Raw genomic sequence first — 20,957 nt, 5'->3', positions numbered from 1 at the left:
AACATTTAAAACATCTGATGTAACCATAAGAATATGTTTTAGATTTGAATTAGAGAAGGATGATACAGTTGAAATCAAATATGAATTAAACTTTTTTTCCAATATTTATACACTTTATACCACAATATGTTACATGTGCACAAAATATGTAAACGAAAAAACTTAATTTAAGCGATGTTTGTCCCACATCAGACAAAACTGTCAATAAACTATTTTATTATTACAGTTTGCTGACTGAAACAATAACAATACGATTCTACTGAAAATCAATTAAAAAGTTAAATGATTAAATGATTAAATTATCGCCCAGTCATGGTTTGAAAATGTCACTGTAAGCATCACATACTGCAGGGTTAAAGGTTTGGAATGAGCTGTTAAAAAAATGACTGCAACAGCTACTTTAAAGCTGCTATAATCAACTTTTAAATTAAAAGACGAGAGGAAAATTATCACCTGACTCAGCTCTATGAAGAGTCTCAGCATCTTTCATCTCAATGTCTTAATTTTACAGCTGCAACTTTACTCTTCTGGTTCACTCTCAGAGCTCTCATAGCATCGTTTTCAGAGAAAAAGCTCTAAAAACCCGCTCAGCACCAAACAGCAAACACACACAGTTGGCTGTAGACTAGCTGGTGAACATAGTGGAGCGTTTAGCAGCTAAAGAGCCAGATATTCCCCTCAGGAGTTGGTAGAGAACAAAAACAGAAGCTAAAAGAGAGTGAATATTGGATTTAGATTCATCAGGTGGCTGGAAATTTATCTCCAAATGAAGACGAGTGATTCTCTGCGTCTGCTGAACGTCTAAATCAGCAACCGTTTCCTAATAAATGAAATAAAAAGGTGTCAGTTTTGTGTTTACAGCTCGTTTCTGCTGCTCTTAAGAAACAGGATAAAGCCACATATCAGAGAGTTATACATCTGAAGGATTCTTCTCCTACAGCTGTTGGATGGAGACTGAAGTCTGTAACACAAAGGGTGGAGCTACACAATAAAAAAAACACAAATTGTGACATGTAATTGTTTGTATTTTACATCCTTGTAAGTACATAAACTGCAGATATTTTATGGAGCTTTTTTATGAACTATTTGATGTCATATATATATATACACCCTGGAGACAGACATATAAAGAGTGAAAGGTTTCATTCTGTCTATATTTCCGGATGTAAAGAAGTGTTTTTTCCATGTCTCCGTCAGGGGGAGGAGAAGTATTTTGTTAGAGAGCTGCAGAATTAGTTTGGGGAGGTCTGGGATCTATCACACTCCATCCTCTCCCGGGTTTACAAGCTTCTCACAGGGAAGTCGGGCTTCGGGTTAATCTCTTGGCGTGTATCGCTGTTGTCGGACCGAAGCCACGTATATCTGCAGAAAGTCCGTTTTTTTTTTTTTTTCAGGAAGGAAGAAAGAAATGCTTTTCTTACAGGTTTCAAGGGCCCAGAGGTCATGATGCTCACTCAGCACATAATTGACTTTGTAAAACTTCAGCTCAGCTAAGAAAAAGAAAAACAGTCAAAATTGCAGTTGTGAGGTTGAGGTTTTTTTTTTTTTTTTCTCTGCATGATTGCAGCAGAGTTCAGTTTTCAGGTTCTTACCTGCTGCTGCTGCTCTGGACCACAACATGACGGTGAATTTGAAGTTAAATCATCATATTTACCTGTTTATACTGACGTGTCTGAGCATTTGACAGAGCTGGTGTGCAGATAATGAGGAAACAGGGTTGTAGCCTACCTGTGGACACTAATGCCTCGACTGCTGGGGGACTTCCCATGATGCACTGAGCTCCTCTCCTCCTCCTCCTCCTCCTCCTCTCCGTCTGTATGCAGTCATGTAACATCAATGCATATCACTAACTTGGCTTCTTCCCTGGGTTGTGGGCCGAGCCTTCGCAGTCCTGTTGGCGTCCTTCCCTGCTGCTGCTATTGCTGCTGTTATCGTCTCTCTCTCTCAACCCAACCGGTCAAAGCAGACGGCCGCCCACCAAGAGCCGGGTTCTGCTTGAGGTTTCTACCCGTTTAAGGGGAGTTTTTCCTTACATCTGTCGCCAAGTGCTTGCTCATGGGGGAATTGTTGGGTCTCTGTAAATTAAAGAGTACGGTCTAGACCTGCTCTATGTGAAAAGTGCCCTGAGATGACTTTTGTTGTGATTTGGCGCTATATAAATAAAAACTGATTGATTAATGATTGATGCCACTCACCTGTGCTAAGGCCTGGTCACACCAGAAAGTGGCACAGAGAAGTTTATCCGTGTGTCTTGTTGGAAATACAGACGGGTGACAAATTAAATGAAACACTAATATAAAGTGTTTTAGCTTCAGAGCTCCTTGGCATTGATTCTACAGTCTCTGAGCTCTACAAAAGATATTCTCTCATGTGGTGTTTTGATGATGGTGGTGAAGAGCGCTGTCTAACACGTCAGCCCAAAATCTCCCATCGGTGTTCAGTTGGGTTGAGATCTGGTGACTGTGAAGGTCATAGCATGATGATTCACATCATTTTCATCCTCATCAAACTCATTCAGTGACCCCTCGTTCCCTGTTGTCATCCTGGAAGAGAGACCACTCCCATCAGGATAGAAATGTTTCCTCACAGGATAAAGGTGATGAGTCAGAACAGCTTTGTATTGATTTGCAGTGACTCTTCCCTTTTAAATTTATTCTGCAGCATAACAACGAGCCCAAAACATCCAGCCAGAGTCAAAAACAACATCACAGAGTCAGTCTGGGATTAACATGAAGAGACAGAAGCAGCTGAGACAGCAAAACTTCTCCGAGACGCAGGAACAACCGACCTGCCGAGTACCTGAAACACTGTGAGCAGGTGAACCGAGGAGAACTGCTGCTGGTTTAAAGGCAAAGCTGCTCACAGCAAATACTGATTTAATTTAGGTATCAAGTTAAATGATAAATAAAAATGATGAATGTCATTATTTTTGAAAGCATCCTCACTTCACTTACTGCTTAAAACTTTTGCACAGTACTGAGCGTCCTCTTTCAACATTTAAAGCTTTCATAAAATGAGCATTTTCAATTTAGTTTTGTATATTTTTTCACTATTAATCTGTTTTTGTTGTGGATATTTTATCGTCTCTGACACGAGATGAGAGCGGGTTAACAAAGGTTGTGGCGGCGCTACGTCTGAATCTCCAGCAAACACAGACCAACAGTAAATACTGAGTGATCTGGTCGTGTTGTTCAGGAGATTTTCCATTATTTATATTCTTTTATAGCAAATTTATTACATTTCTATGTTCTAATAAACCCAGAATCAACCACTGACATTCATCATTAAACAGATATCATGAATATCTAAAATATATTCTCTATTATGTTTCCACACAGAACATAATATTTTAACAAAACTTGAGGGGAAGAAAAACACAATGTAGCTGCGTTTCTATGGAAACAAAATATATTTCTGGTAATTTTCCTCTGGGATCAAAACATGGGATCAGTATTGTTCACACACACACACACAAAAAAGAAATCTGAGCCACTTAAGTTCCCTGTGGCAGAGGTGAAACACTGCTGACGCTTCAAATCTGCAGCGAGAGTAAAATGATGCGGCAATTATCTAATCCAGTTTGTTTACGCCTTAAAGCCCCAGAGACAGAAATAACCCCCCCCCCCCCCCGACAGAGCCGTGTCTGCTCCGCGACGTCTAAATCCAAACTCTGCTTTTATTACATTCTGTCCAAATTGCTGCAGCCCGGTTACACTTTGATTGTTAAGACGTATTGTTGTTTGATGTTTTTTAACTGTTGGGTGTGTGTGTGTGCAGCCGTGTTCGGTGGTTCCTCACATCAGAGCTGGTTTTACTGGACTGAAGGCGTTAAAGTGGAAAGAAGAGTTACCGAAGAGAAGCTGGAAAAAGAGTTTAAAGTCAGAAATACAAAAACAAAAGGAACCAGAGAGCAGAGGAGGAGGAGGAGAGGGAGACAGCAGGGTGCAACTTCAGAAGAAAGAGTGATGAGAGACAGAGAAGTGAAAGAGGGGAAGGGATGAAGAGGAGGAGGAGAAGAAGGGGAAGAATTTGTTTTATGAGAGAAAAATGAAGTGAGACAATAGAAGAGAAATGAGCCGGCATGTCCACTGGATGTCTGTTGTGGTTCACATGTCAGCTGGAGGCTTTTCAGAAGCAGAGCGTCTCCTAAATATTTGTTCTTTAGCAAACACATTTCCTGTACTGTTTAGACTCGTTTCGGTTCCATTTTTTTCTTTTTGTGTGTTTTACAGGAATATTACATAACCTTTATTTAATCAGGTATTCAGGTAATTCAGATCAAGATTTCTTTTGCAAAGAGAGTCCTGAGTGAGTAAAGCAGAAGAGACACACAACATACAGCAGCTCTAAAACATCCAGAAATATTAAGTTAAATTCATCCAATGGAAAAAGAGTTTTTATTGACATACATGTGATTCTCATTTGTGAATCATTTGTATGTTTAACCCATAAAAACGATATTTCTCCTTAAAGGAAAATTGTGGGGAATATAAAACAGACCAAATAGACCACAAGGAACACATTTCTGATTTTTTTTTTTAAAATTCTACCTTCAGTATAAAAGATCTGTAATGTAACATATATGTCATAACGATATTTCCCTAACTTGTCTTACATCAATTTGTTCAAGAAATGTAGTCAGAACAGGTTAAATGTAATACAGGACGTCTTATTAAAGCATCAGAATTGTTAAATGGGTTGAAAGCTACCTTTAGTAACAAAAAACAAGCTTCTTTTTTTTTTAAATTGGCTAGTTCTGTCACATTTGCTGACCAGGTACACTGCCGTTTGGAAGTGATGTCATGGGTACACAGATTCACACATTGTCACATGACTGCACCAGGATGTTCAGTAGATGTCACTTAGGGACTTCATGAGTTAAAATCAAGGATAAAGCTGTATGAGGAATTTTCCAGAGCACTGAAAGGGTTGGTGGGTTCTTATGGGTTAATGTGGTAACTGACGTACTTTACTCATTTTAATAATTTTATCCTTTGTAGCTGTAATTCTTGAATATTGTAAAATCACAACATCCCTTCCCCTACTGCACAGATTTCATCAGAGAAGTGACACAAACTGACAGGAAAAACGATAACCCTAACCCTAACCCTAACCCTTAACCCTAACCTAACCCATAACTCTAACCCTTAACCCTAACCTAACCCCTAACCCTGACCCTTAACCCCTAACCCTAACCCTAACCCTACCCTAACCCATAACTCTAACCCTTAACCCTAACCCTAACCCTACCCCTAACCTAACCCCACCCCTAACCCTACCCTAACCCATAACTCTAACCCTTAACCCTAACCCTACCCCTAACCCATAACCCTAACCCCACCCCTAACCCTACCCTAACCCATAACTCTAACCCTTAACCCTAACCCTACCCCTAACCCATAACCCTAACCCTTAACCCTAACCCTACCCTAACCCATAACTCTAACCCTTAACCCTAACCCTACCCCTAACCCATAACCCTAACCCTTAACCCTAACCCTATCCTAACCCCACCCCTAACCTAACCCATAACTCTAACCCTCAACCCTAACCCTACCACTAACCCATAACCCTAACCCCTAACCTAACCCCTAACCCTTAACCCCTAACCCTAACCCTAACCCCTAACCCTAATCTAACCCTACCCTAACCTAAGTCCATAGAAGTCAACGTCAGTAACAAATAAAATGTGTCACTAGATACTAATTTCATGTCTTATTATCAAATAATACAGACAATTTATATCCACAAGGGAGGAAATTTCATGCTTTAGAGATTTGAACAAAACTAGACCTTGAACATTTAGATACCAAACCATAAAAAAAGTTAATGCAGCTGCATCCAGTGGACACTGAGGGTAAAAGAGTGACTTAGTGTTGCACTTTCATAGGGGTGAAAGACTTAAAAACAGGTTAAAGATGGTCAGATATCAAGATATCCTCACTATTAGTGCTTCGTATCAAGCGTCAAGTTCTAAAAACACTGGATCCAATACGTCCAATGATGCAACTCCGCAGTGTCGTCAATGAACGCTACGTCCCCCGTTCTCCACATGACTAGTAAATTGATTTTGACATGTAAAAATCTGCAGGGAAAGAGCCATGAACTAGAGGAATTATAAGGTTTCGGCTTGATTCTTTCCAACACAACGAAGTGTTTTGGGAGACATTTCATTTCTATGATTTATTCATTTCAGGTTGACCATTTCTCTTCGTTGGTATCCAAAAAACAGTGGTTGTGTAAGACACAAATCTTATGTTTTACCACTCAGCAAAGTTTATTATTCTAAACAAATATCCAAAACAAAAATGCCAAACAGTTTGTGGCCCTTGGATGCAAAGACTTTTTTTTTTTTAAGGATTTGAAATATGGCCAAAGAAATTAACTTGGAAGCAGTAAATTTTTTTTCTGGTGGACAAAGAAGGTAAAGTTCCTGAGTTCTTGAAAAATGTTCCAGACTTCTAGGAAAAAGTTCCTGTGGGTGGAGAAAAGGGGGCTAAAAAACTACTGAAAGAGGAAAGAAAATAACAAAGAGAGGCTGATAATTTTGTGAGAGTTGAAAGATGGAGTGGAGTGGTGGGAAAAAAAAAGGATAGAAAAAGGAAGCCAAATATGAAAATTAAAAGAGATGATGAAAGAAGGTAAATGTGAGAGAGCGGTCGGGAGAGAGTTGTTGAGAAAGGAAAGAAGGGGAAACGAACATTTGAACTGAGTTAAAAAAAAGAAACAGATGGAGAGAAAAGAAGAAAACTGATAAGGACTGATGAGAGAAGAGAGGTAATAACAGAAAAAGAAAAGATTTCAAGCTTTGAAAAGAAAGAAAAGATGAAGAGAAAATGTGATTTTTTTGTGTGAGGTGTCAACAGAAAGATAAGTTTATTGATAGATGAAGGAGAGAAAAGGAGAAATTAAAGGAGAAAGAGATGAAGGGAAAAGAACTAAAGAGAGTTTTTGTTAAAATGATGCAGGGATTAAACAGATATGAGCCGAGAGAAGTGAAATGAAAATATTTGAGTGAGTGAAAAAGGGAAATTCAGAGTGTTTTGCAGCAGTGTAACTCTATCTTCAGCGCTCCTACATGTACACAGACCGAGCGCCGCTGCCAAATTAAACAGCGGCGGCTCAGCTTTAGCACTGTTACCCAATCCGCAGACCTGCGACGTTTTACACGGAGCTCCGAAAAGAAAAGGAAGAGAAAAAAAAACAATAAAAAAACAACAAAAACAATCACTTCAAAAGCCGTCAGACAGAATCCTGTTCACCGACTTGACAGCTGTAAGGTCGGTTTTGTAAATTTGTTCCGCAACTCTCCGGGGGAAACAGAGAAATGACAGAAATCGTGCTGCGTTTGAGGGATGATGGGAAAGTTGGAAATTCAGACTTTTGTTCAAGTGTAAAGGTTCTTTATGTTCAAGATGAAAACTCAAAAAAGATATTACAACCTCTTTTTTTTTCCGAGATGTACTTGGCTGGATGAGGCTGTAAAAGCTTTATCCAGCCAAGTTAAACTCAGCATGTTTATAGAGATCTAAATACATAAATACACCTTATTTTAAAAGTACCCTTTGCAGTTTCTGACTACTAGTAGTACCTTGAAGCAGTGCTTTTAAGAACAGTTTGTATGTTGTGTTGCGCATTAGGCACCGGTCTCCTAGAAATGTAAAAGTTTAGACATTTCAAGGTCTTTATTTTTAACCTGAGGCTCTACTGGAATATCTCTGCTCTCTGATTTACAGTTCATGGGGACAAACCTTAGCAACGACCTTAGCAACCAAGGCTACAGAACAGACAGCCGTTTACGAGCCGACGAGCAAGGTCGTCAGCAAGGTAGAAAAAAAAAACAACGTTGCAAACGAAGCGTTCAGAGCAGGTTGAGGTTCTGGCTTTTGACTTGCAGGAAGCATTTCTACTAAGTTAACGTCACGTTTTGGAACTTTGACTTTAACATCCAAAACCATAACAGTATATAAATAACAGAGATCCAGGAAAAGCATAATGTGTCTCCTTTAAGGTTGGTAAAAGATCATGTGTTCAATTAAATGTTAATGATGTGCTGCCAGAGCCTCAACATTAACATAAAAAGTTTAAAACTGCTGTAGTTTGTACCAGCAGATATCGCACTGCAAGATATTTTAAAACAAGAACTAAGTTGTCACTGAACATTTTACTCATAAGTTCAGTATTTTGCAACATTTTTCAGCTTGCAAAATATGTTAATTTAACAAAATTTTCTCATTATGTTGAGGGAAAATTAAGCCAACATTACGTTTCCTGCAAAACATATGTGCTGTTTGAGTTTAGATGTTTAAAAACATATTTCTAGGAGGCAGAGTTGCATTAGGACACACATGTATGAGCATGACAATGCGTTGATGCGATACGTGTTCCCACCAAAGCAAATTATTACATCTACTTACATCTTCAGCATCGGTGCAGAAGGAAGACGACCGAGTGCAGAGCTGCTCCCAGTTCATCAGCTGACTTTCAATCTGGAAGGAACTTAAACTGGCAGACGACGTCTTTTGGTAAAAATCAGCAGGTTATTTGTCTTGCAGCTGTTTGAATTATAATCGTTTCCATCCACACAAACAGAACAAAGACAGATGAGAAAATATGAGGTACTTTTTTCCAAGTAACTGTTACAATAAACAAAATGACAATAAAACACTAACTGAAGGCTTTTGGTTACTTACAGTAGATTACTTTTATTACTAAATGTTTCATAAATAAAGTTTCATTCTCAAACGTCTCGGTCGGAGGATCTTCTTGAAGCTGCACAATAATCAATATTTTCAAAGATCTGTTGTTTTTGAAGTGCAGAACATCATATTTTTTTTGGAATGAATTGTGGCTATAAGAAGCAGACTCAGAACAGGAGCCTGGTACATGTGAACAGCTAATACAACAGTACAAAACCTACTCTATATTACAAACATTCAATGTATTCTGAGAGAACAACATGTGGTACCTTGTGTCCAATGGGAACCTTTATTACATCACCATCCTCCGTTATCACAGCTCAAACTATGACGTGATAAAAGCTCTGAATATTTAAATATTAAAAACACTCAAATACAGCCAAACTAGTTTCCCAGTGGACAGAAGGGCTGAGGCTGAACATGGAGCAGGATTGACGTGCAGTGCAGAGCTGCTGGGATTGTCAATGGTTAAACTGGCACAGCATCTATGGCTAAAGTCTATAAGCTTCATGTCTGGAATAAAAACAGCTCAAAGCTCCTAAACTTCTGTGTGTGTGTGTGTGTGTTTCTGTGTGTGTGAGCCTTACATTTCTACCCTGAAAAAAGAAAAAAAAAATCTACACCATTCAATCTTTAAAACTGTTCCAGGTGCATGTATGTGTCCAAAATGTGTCTCGATTTTGTGCCGTTAATCATTTTGTGGTGAATTCATCTCGAAAGAAAACACCTCTAATGGCTTTTTGATGAAATTGTGACATCTGGATTCTTTTAAAGCTCCTGATTAATTTTCAAGTTTACTAATAAAGTTGTTATGATATTCTGCACGGACAGTACGCTGTCTTGCAAACTTGTACACACAGTAAAATTGTTTGTCTAAGTTTTTGAGATTTCTGCCTCCAAACATAACAAAATTACATTTGATAAAAACAGTTTCTTTCCAAAAAAAACTGTGTTGCTGTTTAACTGGACAAAACACAGACTGATTTGTTTTCATTGGAGCTTTCTTTCTGCAGATGAAATGGTCTCTAACGAATCAATCGACAGGGTGGACACTGTTTCTGGAAAGAAGTGCGACCGTTCAATCATTTAACCACCACAAATACAATCCCATTCACCTCCAGTCTACTGGGATGGAGGCAGGTAAATGTCTCACAATTAGGGGGCTGAATTTTTTCAGTGCTAATGTCAATAAGACTATTTCCATACATTACTTTGTGAAATGTAAACATGTTTTTCTACAAAACCCCATTTTTCTATTGAAAAGAAGAAGATGATGAAGACGCATTTACGCTACTTTTTCACCAAATCCAGGAAACGCAATTTCATGTCTCACAGGTAACATTTAAAACTGAAAAATGTAAATATGACTGTGGTGAGATGACAATAAAGGTTCTTGAATCCTTGAAGAAGCACCCAAACCAGCCATAAAGAACTTTGCCTAAATAAAATACAGTCGACAATTGGCAAAATTTGGACTTAAATCAGTAAATATCTGAGAATATCTACAGTTTTCTATACTTTCTACTCAGAACCTGCACAAATCAACCAAAAACTATCTACATACCGATAGAAGTAGGAAAATATGTTTTTTTCTGTTGTAATTTGAGTGATCAACCCTTTAGCACCTTCTGTTTGTTTCTATTCAAACCTACACCTGTGTTTTATTGGAGACTCCTCTTGCACCAGTAACGTTCGTCTTACGGTGTCGTATCAAAACGTATCGTACGGAGCTGCTAACAGACGACATAAGAGCCTAAAGAGTGCGTGTGATGTCTAAACATCTCTACTAATGTTCTTGAAGATGAGGTGAAGTTCCCTACAGGCTCTCCTCTCCTTCCTGAAACTCCCTGATGGTTTCCACCGTACAAAAAAACAGTCTCAGGTTCGACGCCGCAGCACCAAATATGTGTCCATCAGCAGCCGCGTGTCCTTGAGTGTCCCAGATGAAAAAACAAAACTGACCGGAGGAGGTCAGAGGGGGAGGTGGTGGTGGTGGTGGTGGTGGCGGCTATAGGATGTGGCCTAGATGTACCCGGAAGCAACGGGGCAGCTGGACACGGCGTGCGGTTTATTCTTAGCGGCGAGGCGGGGGAGGGCTCTGGCGAGGCTTGGTGCCACGCGAGGGGGCGAGAGGGCAGTTTTGACGTCACATCCAGAAGCGTGCGTAGGCGAAGGGGGTGGTTTGGGGCCTGACTGGGATTAAGGAGGGCGCAGGGTTGTGGGTTCGACTGCTGCTGAGGCTGCTGAGATGAAGAAGAAGAAGATGAGGAGGAAGAAGAGGAGGAGGAGGAGGGAAGGAGAGAGTCAGCGAAAATGTCTGAGGAGAGGAGGAGGAGGAGGATTTCGCGTTTTTCCTCGCTCTCCGTGGGCTCAAACCTCACCGCAGCGCACACACTCGAAAAACTACTAGATGTGGTGTGGTTCATCAGCAGCAGCACAGAGACATAGAGAGTGTGTGTGTGTGTGTTTGTGTGTGTGTGTGTGTGTTTGTGTGGATCTGCTATTACTAGACGATGTAAATACATGTCTGAGAGGAAATTTCTTTGCTACCGAGATGTGCGGCCTTGAGTATATTTACATGTAAATATATATTTAGACTGCATATGTGAACGTGTGGTGTCGAGTTATAGGGCCTGTATATGTTTACATGTCCACTGTATATACTGTACATATATGTATATTTATATGTGCCAGCCCCCCTTGTTTGTGTATGTGTTTGTGATATTTAGACATGTATCTTGTGTTTTGTTTATACATGTGTCTGTATGCATATCATGTGAGATTATTGCTCCGTTCAGCCCTCCGCAGCCTCTGGCTCCTTCTTCTTCTCTTTCACTTTTACGGATGACTTCCTGGACACTTTTTTGTCCCCCGACTCCTTGCTGGCTTCCTTCCCTTCCTTTGTTTCTTTGTCCTTCTTCTTCTCCTTTGACGACTCCTTCTTCTCCTTGGAGGAGGAGGATTCCTTCTTGGACTCCTTCTTCGTCTCCTCTTTGGGCTCTTTGCTCGAATCCTTCTTCGACTCCTTTTTCTCCTTGGACGACTCCTTCTTCTCCTTTTTCACCTCTTTGACCGTCTCCTCTGCGCCTCCTGCTTCTTCTTTCACGGTAGCCTCTGACGGCTCCTTGGACACCTCCTTCTTCTCTTTGGAGTCTTTGTCTGAATGAGGAAAAAAGAAAGAAAGAGATGATTAATGCACACACACCGAATCTCATTTACATTCAGCATTTTTCAGTTTTTGGTGTCAGACATAAAACAGACATAAAAAGACATAAAACAGCGATTGATTCATAAATGCTAGCTGTTATCCAGGCTGCACGTTGATCAAATCACTGTTTTGTGACATAAACATGATTACAGGTATTTTCCTCTGCTGTGTGATTGTCTACATTGGCATTCATATTGTGTCTGAGCAGTCAAGTATCATCATTTTCATAAAGCTGTCTTCATGCACACTTAAATGCGACGCCAGCGGTTTCAGATTTATCCGATCTGGAGACTGTTTTAAAAAAAAACAACCTTCCATTGTCTGGCGTGAACTGGCTCTGTGTGGACAGAATGTCAAAAAAAAAGAGATAAAGTTATGCATTTTCTGATTTAGCTGACTCAGTGAGGACACATTTTCAACACCACGTCTCATGTTGAGACTTTGTTTGACAGTTTTCTGATACAATTAATTTCTTTTAACTGTACACAAGCAGGTCAGAAACACACACAAGACAAAACTATTAGTAGCCTCTATCAGAGGTATTAGTAAAAATAAAATTTGCTTACTTGCTAATATCTTAAGTATATCAGTATTAAGAGTGAGAGTCACTTAAATTTAAAAATGCATCATTTTTTCTCCGTTTTGGATCGTATTTTTCTCAACCAAATATTGAGTTTTTGGACATTCACCATGCTCGGTGGATAAATGTTAAAATGTATTTTAGTGTTTGTGGGGAAAACAGAGCTGCCTGGTTACAGTCGGGCAGTGTTGCAGTAATTTTGTCGCCTCTAATTTTCTCTTGTGATCACTCGTTTTTAATGTCAGATGCTCATCAGCTGATCATAACCTGTATTCATGTGATTCTGTCTGACAACTTTATGATCATAAATAGTGATCAGCAGCTTATGAATGACTGCTGGTTAACCTTGGTTGCCTGGCTTTGTGTGGACATTTTCTCAGACTACATCTACACTGTGTCACTTAAAATGCTGTTTTCAGTGTAAAAACGACTTGCATCCACACTGGGTCATTTTAGTAGAGACTTCTGTCCACCGTGAAACACCTGAGCAGCATCACACAGCTACATCTCTTCTTCGTTCTCTCATCAGTTGGCGAACAACAAAACTGCTGTGTATTTGGCTATACTGGCATAAAATAATTGATCACAGAGAAAGTTAGAAGCAACTAAAGGTCGTCTTCTTAAAGCAGCTTAAATCATCATTTTGCAAAGCTCTGTTTCCCCTCGTACACACTGTAACACCAAGCAGGAAAAGCTCCGTTTTTGGAGGATATTGGCTCAGTTTTATTCCGGATGGAGGGCGGAAATGAAGAGCAGCTTAGTGTGGATGTACTCTGGCTCTCTCTAAAAGACAGACTGCCCTGACAGGGGTCGCCGTTTTTAACGAGCCACTTGTTGTCTTAACAAACCACGACTTCACACGGGTCGTCACATTGTGAGTCAGTTCATCAGGAGTGAGAACGAGGATTAACTGACGTCTGCGCCGTCAGCTGCGTTTTGTTCTTCAAAGGTCTTTAGCATCAAGACAAACTGAGCGACAACAGCACCTGTTGCATGACAAAGGACCCCCACTTAACTAAAGTACGCCCCCCACCCCTGCCAAACACACACACACACACACACACCACACACACACTCTCTGCAACCCCACCTCCTCCAGATTGGACTGGCTATGTGATAAGATGATAACGGGACTGTTGTCTGCCAACAATGAGACGCACTTCTTATCTCTATGGGAACGAAGAGGGTTTAGAGACTGGAGACTACAGCCTGGTATCTCCCTCTGTGTGTGTGTGTGTGTGTGTGTGTGTGTGTGTGTGTGTGTGTGTGTGTGGAGACTGTAGACCAAGAAGAGTCCTTAAAGTGTCTGCATGTGTCTACATGTGTGAATTTGTCTGTCTATGCATGTACATGGAGACTGCAGGCTGCTCCATAAAAGTGTGTGTGTGTGTGTTCACTGACTCCAGAGAGAACTTCTAATCAGACGGCTCATCGTCTAGGGCTTAAAGAGAGAGAGAGAGAGAGTCAGGTTGAGTGTGTGTGGCAGGCAGACGGGTGCCACCGACTGAAACAATTTCATTTTTTATAATGCAGGTTGCACAATGACAAGATTTTCTATTTTATTTTGTATTTTGCTCTAGAAGTTTTGTTAATTTCCATCCTTGATGATGCACACGCCTGAAATTCATCTAGTAAATAAGACGAGTATAAAACATAAAGGAAAGTTATCGGACAACTTTCTACTTTGAGGATGCACACACAGCGAGTTTGAGCTTCAGTGCAAGTCCATCAAGATTAAAACACATTGCACAACTCTTCTCCAGTGCAACATTCTTCATTCATGCTTTATTTATGGTGAATAAAGCACGGTGGAGCGGAGAAGAGTTGTGCTGCTTCATTTGCAACAAGTGAAATGAAGCAGCAGACAGACAAGAAGTTAAAAGGCAGATAAGGGAAAATTTGTTCTGCTCTGTAGACGCAGCTTTAACGTAGCTGTCTCTCGCCACCGAACCAGACGCAAATAAATCTAAATAACCACATCACCTCAAAACTGTAACCATAAACGTGGGCAGGGGTTTCACACAGAGTCGACCGGCTGCACGTCTACCACATAAATATAAACATGAACATACTTGTTCCGTCTCAACAACAACACACACACACACACAGACTAAATGTATCTGCACGTATGGAACAAGTGAGAGCGAATCATTTGCGAGCACAAACCACACAAACAGGTGACCGCAAACTGCAAATTTACACATTGACATGCAAACGTTCTCTCTGTCACTCACACGCACCCTGCAGAAGGTTTTACAGTCAGACATGAAAGAAACGTTGGGGTTTAGGGTGTGTCTGTATCTAAGCAGTGCACTTGTAAAAAAAAATGTGCCAGAGAGAAACGTGTGTGTGTGACTGAAGATCGGTTATAAGTGAATATATATATATATATATATATATATATATATACCATCACCAGTGTGTTCGAGAGGACACGGCAACATGTGTGAATAGGTGTTCTTCTATGTGTGTTAGTGTCCGGTGTGTGTGAGCGGGTTAATCCCGTAGCGACAGTCTAATCCTGACTGGATGCTAACTGTCTGGTCACCACGACGCTCACACACACACTTCTTCTCTGTCTGCAGATCTCTCCTCAGCAGCTGAGCCAACAGATAGCAGGAGACAGTGTGTGTGTGTGTGTGTGTGTGTGTGTGTGTGTGTGTGTGTGTGTGTGTATTCTGTGCATTGTTACAGTCTGATTGACTTTATTTGATGATTAAAAACACACAATAACTATGCAGCAGTAGTTACAGTCATCGAGAATCAAACATACAACGCACGAGAAAAAACCCCCACTCCAGACAAACACAAAGTTTTACACAGTTTAATGATAATGATGATAATGATAATAATAATATAGCTTTTATATATTAGTTTTTATGTGACTCTATGTAAGAAACTGACTTAGCAATGCATTCCTATAACAACGTCTGACTCACAAAGGATTCGAATCGATGCAGTAGAACCAGAAATATCGTCTTTTTGATTCCACGTATCCCTCTTCTTTGTTAAAACCTGGTGCCTACATTACCCACAATGCAGCTCAGCTCGTTTCACACAACTGTACAGCTAGTAGCGGCTAACGTAGCCTGGAGCTACTAGCCTCCAGCAGAGACGAGGAGCTACAGATGTCTGGTAACCTCACGTCTTTCTAACTTCACACCTCCAGATTTTTTCATTTTCAAACCCGTTGCTGACTCACGTGATGTCACTTGAGTCAAGTGGTCAGATTTCACACAGCTCCCTCTGGAGACACATAATTATACTACCTTTTTTTTTTTTTTTACATAAGCAGTAGTTCTCCACAACACCTGTAATCACACTTAGATGTGGATTATCAGTTGACTTACATGTATATGTATGTTTATATGTATTAAACTGATTTATGGCGATATTGTTTATTTTCTTTCAGATATCAGCCTGGCAGTGTGCTTTTCCTCTACTCTGATGGGTATGATGCAGTTATTTTACAATATTTTAAGGGCATTTTCACTTTCTTCTACGTCGGACTAGAGAGGTAACAGGAAATGAGAGGAGAGAGAGTGGGAATGACATGTTAAAAAGGTCACCAGGGACGTTATAGAATACGGTGCACGTCTTAAACACTGGGCCACCATGACAGCCTGATGCAGTTTGACTGATTACATCATTTATTAAAGCTGCTCTGGTCGATGAAGGAAAGCTCTGACACAGATTGGATGATACTGAAACTGAAGAAGTTAAATATTTACATAAAGTGTCAGATATGAGGATGTTTGATACATGTATGATACAATACTGCCTTCATAAGACATAACCAGCGTCAGATGAGTGATTGTACTGGTCAGCTCTCAATATGAATATGATATATATGGATATGAAGGTGAAACTTTAGTTGATTTTCTCTTAATAATACATGTTGTAAAAGCAGCATACAATTGGTTTGAGCATCAGTGTGAAACTAAGTTCAACCTGAAACTGATCCTGGTTTGACATTTGGGTCAAACTCTTCGGTTTGGTGTCAGAGTTCAGTGTTTAACCCGATACTGTCCAGTCAGATTAACACTGACGGTAAATCTGTGACTGTGGCCGACGTCTCACTCTGGCAGGTAAACAAATCATTATTCGAGCCGCGGGTCAAACCCTGTTCTGCTTGGTGTCAAAGGTCAGAAGGTCTCACCTCTTTGGCTTGTTTTTACATCACAAATACAACATAACTGTGAACTAAAGTGGACGCCCTCCTTTATTTGAGGCTTTTATTTAGTGATTTAGTAAATAAAGGTTTATGTCATGTGTCATGTCATCCATCACTGTTAAAGGTTCAGCTCTCACACACACAGACACACACAAAAAAATGTAAAATATCATCATACTTTCAGTTTTATTTGTCTAGGTTTTCACATATTTGTCATATTTCAAAGCTTTGAGCACCATAAACAAACTTCTATTCCAGATAAAACCAAAACTATTTGCACACTTTTTTTTGTCATTTGGGTGAACCAATCTGTTTACTTCTCTGTTTTGATGAACACTGAGGCTCTCTGAGAATCAGGAATCAAATAAATCAAGGAGACCTTTTTTTTACAGGTCTATCTTTACAAAAATTGAATAAACTGCAAAATAACTAGATTTTTGAGGTGAAAAATTACTTTTTTAAAGAAGTGTGATAAATATACAGTATGCACTGTATATTAGTAGCAGTATGTATGTAAGTGTGACATGTTATAGGTAAAAATATACTTGTTAGTGCTCTAAACTACTGTATATAATTGCAAAACTGTTAATAAAATATCTCAAACATATCTTTGGCATGTAGTTACTGTAATTTCTTGTTACTTATTGATCATCATATATGCCTGGCTGATTTATTGGTTGGGTACTAGTAAATGGTCTAAAAAATGTATTAAAGTAATAAAGCTATTAGATGAAAGCAACAGTAAGAAAAATAAAAAATAATCAAGTAAATTCAGTGCTATTTATATCTGGCCCCAAATCACAAGTTGATGTCTTTGGCTTTACAATGAGTTTAACATATGACACTCTCAGACAGCGAGCGCTTATCACCGGTCAGTAAAACCAGCTCCTCTAGTCTTTCCTTCGTTGTAGTTTGTTGTGGTTGCCATGGTCACACGGCGAGCTGTGACATAAGCTAAAAAAGCTGCCGCCAACCTCTACCGCTGCTCGCTGCCATGAAGGCACATTTAAACCCGGATTCAGATATATTTCACTGAAGAATATTGTTTTCACTGTTGTATTTTTGCTTGTGTTGTAGTTTTGTGGTGCTGAACGGACAGCTCCCGTATAGTTAACTTTACATGCATCTTGTAATTTGCTGCAATATTCTGTAACATTGTCATTGAAGTGGTTTTCATTGTGCTTTATCTATTCCGCAAATGCTTGGTTACAGAAGGGCCGATGTCAAAACATTTTCTCTTTGAGTGTCTCTCTTTGGATCCCTTGTCCTCATTGACTAGTTCACCCTTTGTGGTGGTTGAATGGCCTTCGTTGTTGTTGGTTTTCACTGATGTCAGTGCTTTTGTAGTCAGAGGTTGAGTTTCTTGGTTGTTTTTATAGTCATAGATTGGTAGCTCTTACAAAGACGTCAACGAAAAGAGAGTCATGGTGCATATGAGGCCTGATGGGAGATCGTTCTCATGTAGGACCTTGGATCTGCGTAGCATAACAACTACTATAAAAACAGATGAAAACTTTCCCTGCACTTGTATGTCAAGACCGTATTCCAGCTCCCATGGAAAGCCATCGTCCCCCTCCCCGGCTTTTCTTTTTTTTTTTTTTTTTTGCTCCCAAAGCAGGAAATAAGAGCCGGTGTGAGAGCCGGGGGTTCTCGAGGGAGCGGTAGCAAAGGTTGATAAACATTGACGTTGTAAGACAAGATGGCAGCTTCCCTCCTGTATGGAAATCTAGCGGGGTCAGGTCACATCTTGTCAGTCTGCTACTTCAACAAACTAACAAAGTGGAGGTCTGTAGACTAAACAGAACAGAGGGCTGGTGCTCCACGTTGCATTGAGCAGCCGGGAAACAAAGTGACATTAAGCCCTTTTCACGTGGGACTGGAGCTACCTGGAAACGTCTGGTGGTTTTTCGCCAGGATCACCACAGTCCGCAGCCATTTTAAAACCCATGTGAATCTGCTACAGCCATGTCTGGATGGGATCAATCTGACAGGAAACCGTGGGTAATGTAGTTCCTTAAGTTGCACATCATTGACTCCAGTGAACGATCCTTAAGGGAATAAATCTATTATAATATTGTTTCCCCCTAAATTACTGAGGAGGTGTTTCATTTTCAAGAACACGCTTTTCAGCAAGAAAAATTGGCAAATCAACCCACTCATGCAGAGGCTGCCTTGGTTAATGACATGATTGCCCTTGTGTGGTTTGTTAGTCGTCTCTAGGTAACTGAGGTATTTGGTTGTGCGTCTCCTTCAAACCTTAGTTTGGGTTTTCATTTTTCCATATTCATTTTAGAACATTTTAATTTGAACATAGATGGTTTATTAGTCCATTGTGGTATCTTCACCTCAACTGTATGATTATTTTTTTGTCATGGAATCGTGTTTTTTTTTGTGTGTATATGTGTTACTCAGGATTGGTTTTGTGGTTGCCAGTACAAATCCTCTGGTAAACTGTGGACGGGAAAAGTGAATGAGTAATGCTGAGCGAACACCCAGGGAAGCTGCTCGGTGGTTGCACTGGGACACTCCCCGTGTGGAAGTGAGAAGCTAGGAAACAGCAAGAACTTTCCCTTGAGATATAAAGGTTTTGTCCACATTGCAGTTATACCTTACAATGCATGTTCTTTTAGATGTTAAACTGAATGATTAATGTGAAACAGTTACCGTCACTGTCGTCTCACAGTAAGAAGGTTTCTGGGGTTTCAATCTGGCCTCCTGGACTCCTCCCAGAGTCCCAAAGACATGCAGATTAGGTGAATTGGAAACTCTAAAATGCCTGTACATGTGAATGTGTTTGCCTGTCTAATTGTGTGTAAGCCCTGTGACAGATAAAGAGACCTTTCCAGGATGAGCCCTGCCTCTTTCCCAGCATGTGTTGGGAAAGACTTCAGCCGAAACTGAACAGGGTTTGTGGTTTAGAGAATAGATGGATTATTTTCCTCGAGCTACAAACTTCTAATTATTGGTATTTCCATATAAATAGAATCAGAAAGGTAATTTTAAAGACTATAAACATGCAGAGTGAGGTATGACGAGTTGAGAATGATTTATTGCTTTCACTTTATTTATACTTTTGTTGACTCAACTGTTTTTGTAATGTTTAAATGATCATAACGTAATAAAAGTCTAGCAGTCAGGTATCGGGTACAGTAGCCAGAATTGAAAATTGCTGCTTTTAAAGATCAACTCACAATGATGCCAGAGGGCGAGTTCACAGGGAAAACAATAGGTGTAGGTGTTTTAACACATGTCGTATGCATGTGGTGCCTTTTACAAGTAACTTTAAATGAAGATTGTGAGAGAAGGGTCTCTTGTTTAATTGTTTCTGTGAACGGCAGGAAATACCTTTTATTGGAGTAGATATGTGTTTTTCTTCTGGTTGTATTTACTTGTTTAAGGTTTAACAGGTTCCTTTTTGTTCTGGCATTGGGTAGGTGGATATATGGAAGTTTCTCCAATCTGGATATATGTGTACATGCAGGTATTGCAGCATATGTCATATGCTTCAGGCTTCTTGGCACTTAATAAATTAAATAAACTGAGCTTTGATGTGAACACTGAGGCAATATGCAAGAAGAGACAACAAAGATTAATTTCTGCTGACGTTAAATGTTTTTAATCTCATTGTATTTTACAGTCATTCCTTTACCTTCTTACTGATCTGTGGGTTTAAGACTTTAAATCTACCAAACAGGAATTAATAAGGCATCATGGCAGCGAGTAAAAATCATCCTCTGTCAAACATATATTACACACAAATCAGACGCAACCAATCCAACTAAATCCATTCTATCAAATCCAGACCATCCTGCTCTTTGCTCAGAGATACAGGTCTGCAACAGGTTCAAGTTTTCATTCATCCCATCTGCAACAAGTGCTCTTAAAGGACAAGTGTGTAGGATTTAGTGGCATCAAAACCCCTCCCTCTCTCCTTCCAAGTGTAGGAGGCCACAAAACTCTTGAAAAATGCGAAAGGCCCTCTCTAGAGCCAGTGGTTTGTCCATTCTGGGCTACTGTAGACACACTGCAGTGCAACATGACGGGCTCTGTGGAGGAGGACCTGCTCCCTCTGTAGATATAAAGGGCTCATTCTAAGGTAACACAAACATAATCCTTATTTTCAGGTGATTAAAACATACTTATGAATATTATATTTCATTCTACTAGATGCCATTAAATTTTACACACTGCAGCTTTAATTACACTACATTATAAACACAGCTTACATCTTTTTTTCTTATCTTTATTCTTCTTGTTGCAGTTTTCCTTGATTTTAACATATACAGTATATCCTTT

General features: G+C 39.9%; 1 protein-coding gene across 1 annotated transcript in view; it reads right to left on the bottom strand.

The window, feature by feature from the left end:
- Positions 1–10,110: 10,110 nt before the first annotated feature.
- Positions 10,111–20,957, bottom strand: part of bbs9 (Bardet-Biedl syndrome 9) — a 205,347-nt gene continuing 194,500 nt past the window's right edge. Inside the window, exon 22 of the mRNA XM_044358108.1 lies at positions 10,111–11,858. Coding sequence (XP_044214043.1) covers positions 11,494–11,858 — 365 coding nt within the window. The 3' untranslated portion in view covers positions 10,111–11,493. The remainder of the gene's footprint in view (positions 11,859–20,957) is intronic.

The sequence above is a fragment of the Thunnus albacares genome, chromosome 8 (genome assembly GCF_914725855.1).
Source record: "Thunnus albacares chromosome 8, fThuAlb1.1, whole genome shotgun sequence".
Lineage (NCBI taxonomy): Eukaryota > Metazoa > Chordata > Actinopteri > Scombriformes > Scombridae > Thunnus > Thunnus albacares.
Note: the sequence above shows the minus strand (reverse complement) of the source record. Positions and strands in the feature narration are given on the sequence as shown.